The sequence below is a fragment of the Bison bison genome, unplaced genomic scaffold (assembly GCF_000754665.1).
Source record: "Bison bison bison isolate TAMUID 2011002044 unplaced genomic scaffold, Bison_UMD1.0 scf7180017864080, whole genome shotgun sequence".
NCBI lineage: Eukaryota > Metazoa > Chordata > Mammalia > Artiodactyla > Bovidae > Bison > Bison bison.
In genome coordinates this window covers 413,867-415,549 of record NW_011494652.1, presented here as the reverse complement: position 1 = coordinate 415,549, position 1,683 = coordinate 413,867, and the positions used below count along the sequence as shown (strand labels likewise).

The 1,683-nt window shown below is 62.8% G+C and overlaps 1 protein-coding gene across 1 annotated transcript in view; it reads left to right on the top strand.

Moving 5' to 3' along the window:
- Positions 1–1,683, top strand: part of MUC5B (mucin 5B, oligomeric mucus/gel-forming) — a 36,688-nt gene that overhangs the window by 26,770 nt on the left and 8,235 nt on the right. The window contains exons 39-42 of the mRNA XM_010837805.1: positions 40–231; positions 418–611; positions 665–827; positions 1,390–1,527. Of these exons, the coding sequence (XP_010836107.1) occupies positions 40–231; positions 418–611; positions 665–827; positions 1,390–1,527 (687 nt within the window). The remainder of the gene's footprint in view (positions 1–39; positions 232–417; positions 612–664; positions 828–1,389; positions 1,528–1,683) is intronic.

Sequence of the window (1,683 nt, the reverse complement as noted above, 5' to 3'; positions counted from 1 at the left end):
CCTCCACCCCCACCAGTGTGACAGGTCCGTCCTCCACAGCAACCACGGAGAGGGTCTCTACCCCCACGAGTGTGACAGGACCCTCCTCCCCAGCGACCACTGAGAGGACCTCCACCCCCACAAGTGTGATGGGACCCTCCTCCATGGTGACCACCGAGAGGGTCTCCACCCCCATGAGTGTGCCAGGACCCTCCTCCACCGTGACCACTGAGAGGGTGTCCACCCCAACGAGTGTGCCAGGACCCTCCTCCACAGTGATCACTGAGAGGGTCTCCACCCCCACGAGTGTGACTGGACCCTCTTCCACAGCGACCACTGAGAGGACCTCCACCCCCACGAGTGTGACAGGACCTTCCTCCACAGTGACCACGGAGAGGGTCTCTACCCCCACGAGTGTGACAGGACCCTCCTCCCCAGCGACCACTGAGAGGACCTCCACCCCCACAAGTGTGATGGGACCCTCCTCCATGGTGACCACCGAGAGGGTCTCCACCCCCATGAGTGTGCCAGGACCCTCCTCCACCGTGACCACTGAGAGGGTGTCCACCCCAACGAGTGTGCCAGGACCCTCCTCCACAGTGACCACTGAGAGGGTCTCCACCCCCACGAGTGTGACTGGACCCTCTTCCACAGCGACCACTGAGAGGACCTCCACCCCCACCAGTGTGACAGGTCCGTCCTCCACAGCAACCACGGAGAGGGTCTCTACCCCCACGAGTGTGACAGGACCCTCCTCCACAGTGACCACGGAGAGGACATCCACCCCCACCAGTGTGACAGGACCTTCCTCCACAGCGACCACCGAGAGGACCTCCACCCCCACGAGTGTGACTGGACCCTCTTCCACAGCGACCACTGAGAGGGTCTCCACTCCCACCAGTGTGCCAGGATCCTCCTTTACTGCAACCACAGAGAGAACCTCCACCCACACCAGTGTCACAGGACCCTCTTCCACGGTGACCATGGAGAAGGTCTCCACCCCCACCAGTGTGACAGGACCTTCCTCCACAGTGACCACAGAGGGGGTCTCCACCCCCACGAGTGTGACTGGACCCTCTTCCACAGCGACCACTGAGAGGACCTCCACCCCCACCAGTGTGACAGGACCTTCCTCCACAGTGACCACAGAGGGTGTCTCCACCCCCACGAGTGTGACTGGACCCTCTTCCACAGCGACCACTGAGAGGACCTCCACCCCCACCAGTGTGACAGGACCTTCCTCCACAGTGACCACAGAGGGGGTCTCCACCCCCACGAGTGTGACTGGACCCTCCTCCACAGCGACCACGGAGAAGGTCTCCACCCCCACCAGTGTGACAGGACTCTCCTCCACAGTGACTACAGAGGGGTTCTCCACCCCCACGAGTGTGACTGGACCCTCTTCCACAGCGACCACAGAGGGGGTCTTCACCCCCACGAGTGTGACTGGACCCTCCTCCATGGCGACCACTGAGAGGACCTCCACCCCCACCAGTGTGACAGGACCTTCCTCCACAGTGACCACAGAGGGTGTCTCTACCCCCACGAGTGTGACTGGACCCTCTTCCACAGCGACCACTGAGAGGACCTCCACCCCCACCAGTGTGACAGGACCTTCCTCCACAGTGACCACGAGAGGGTCTCCACCCCCACCAGTGTGATGGGTCCCTCCTCCATAGCGACCACCGAGAGGGTCTACACCCC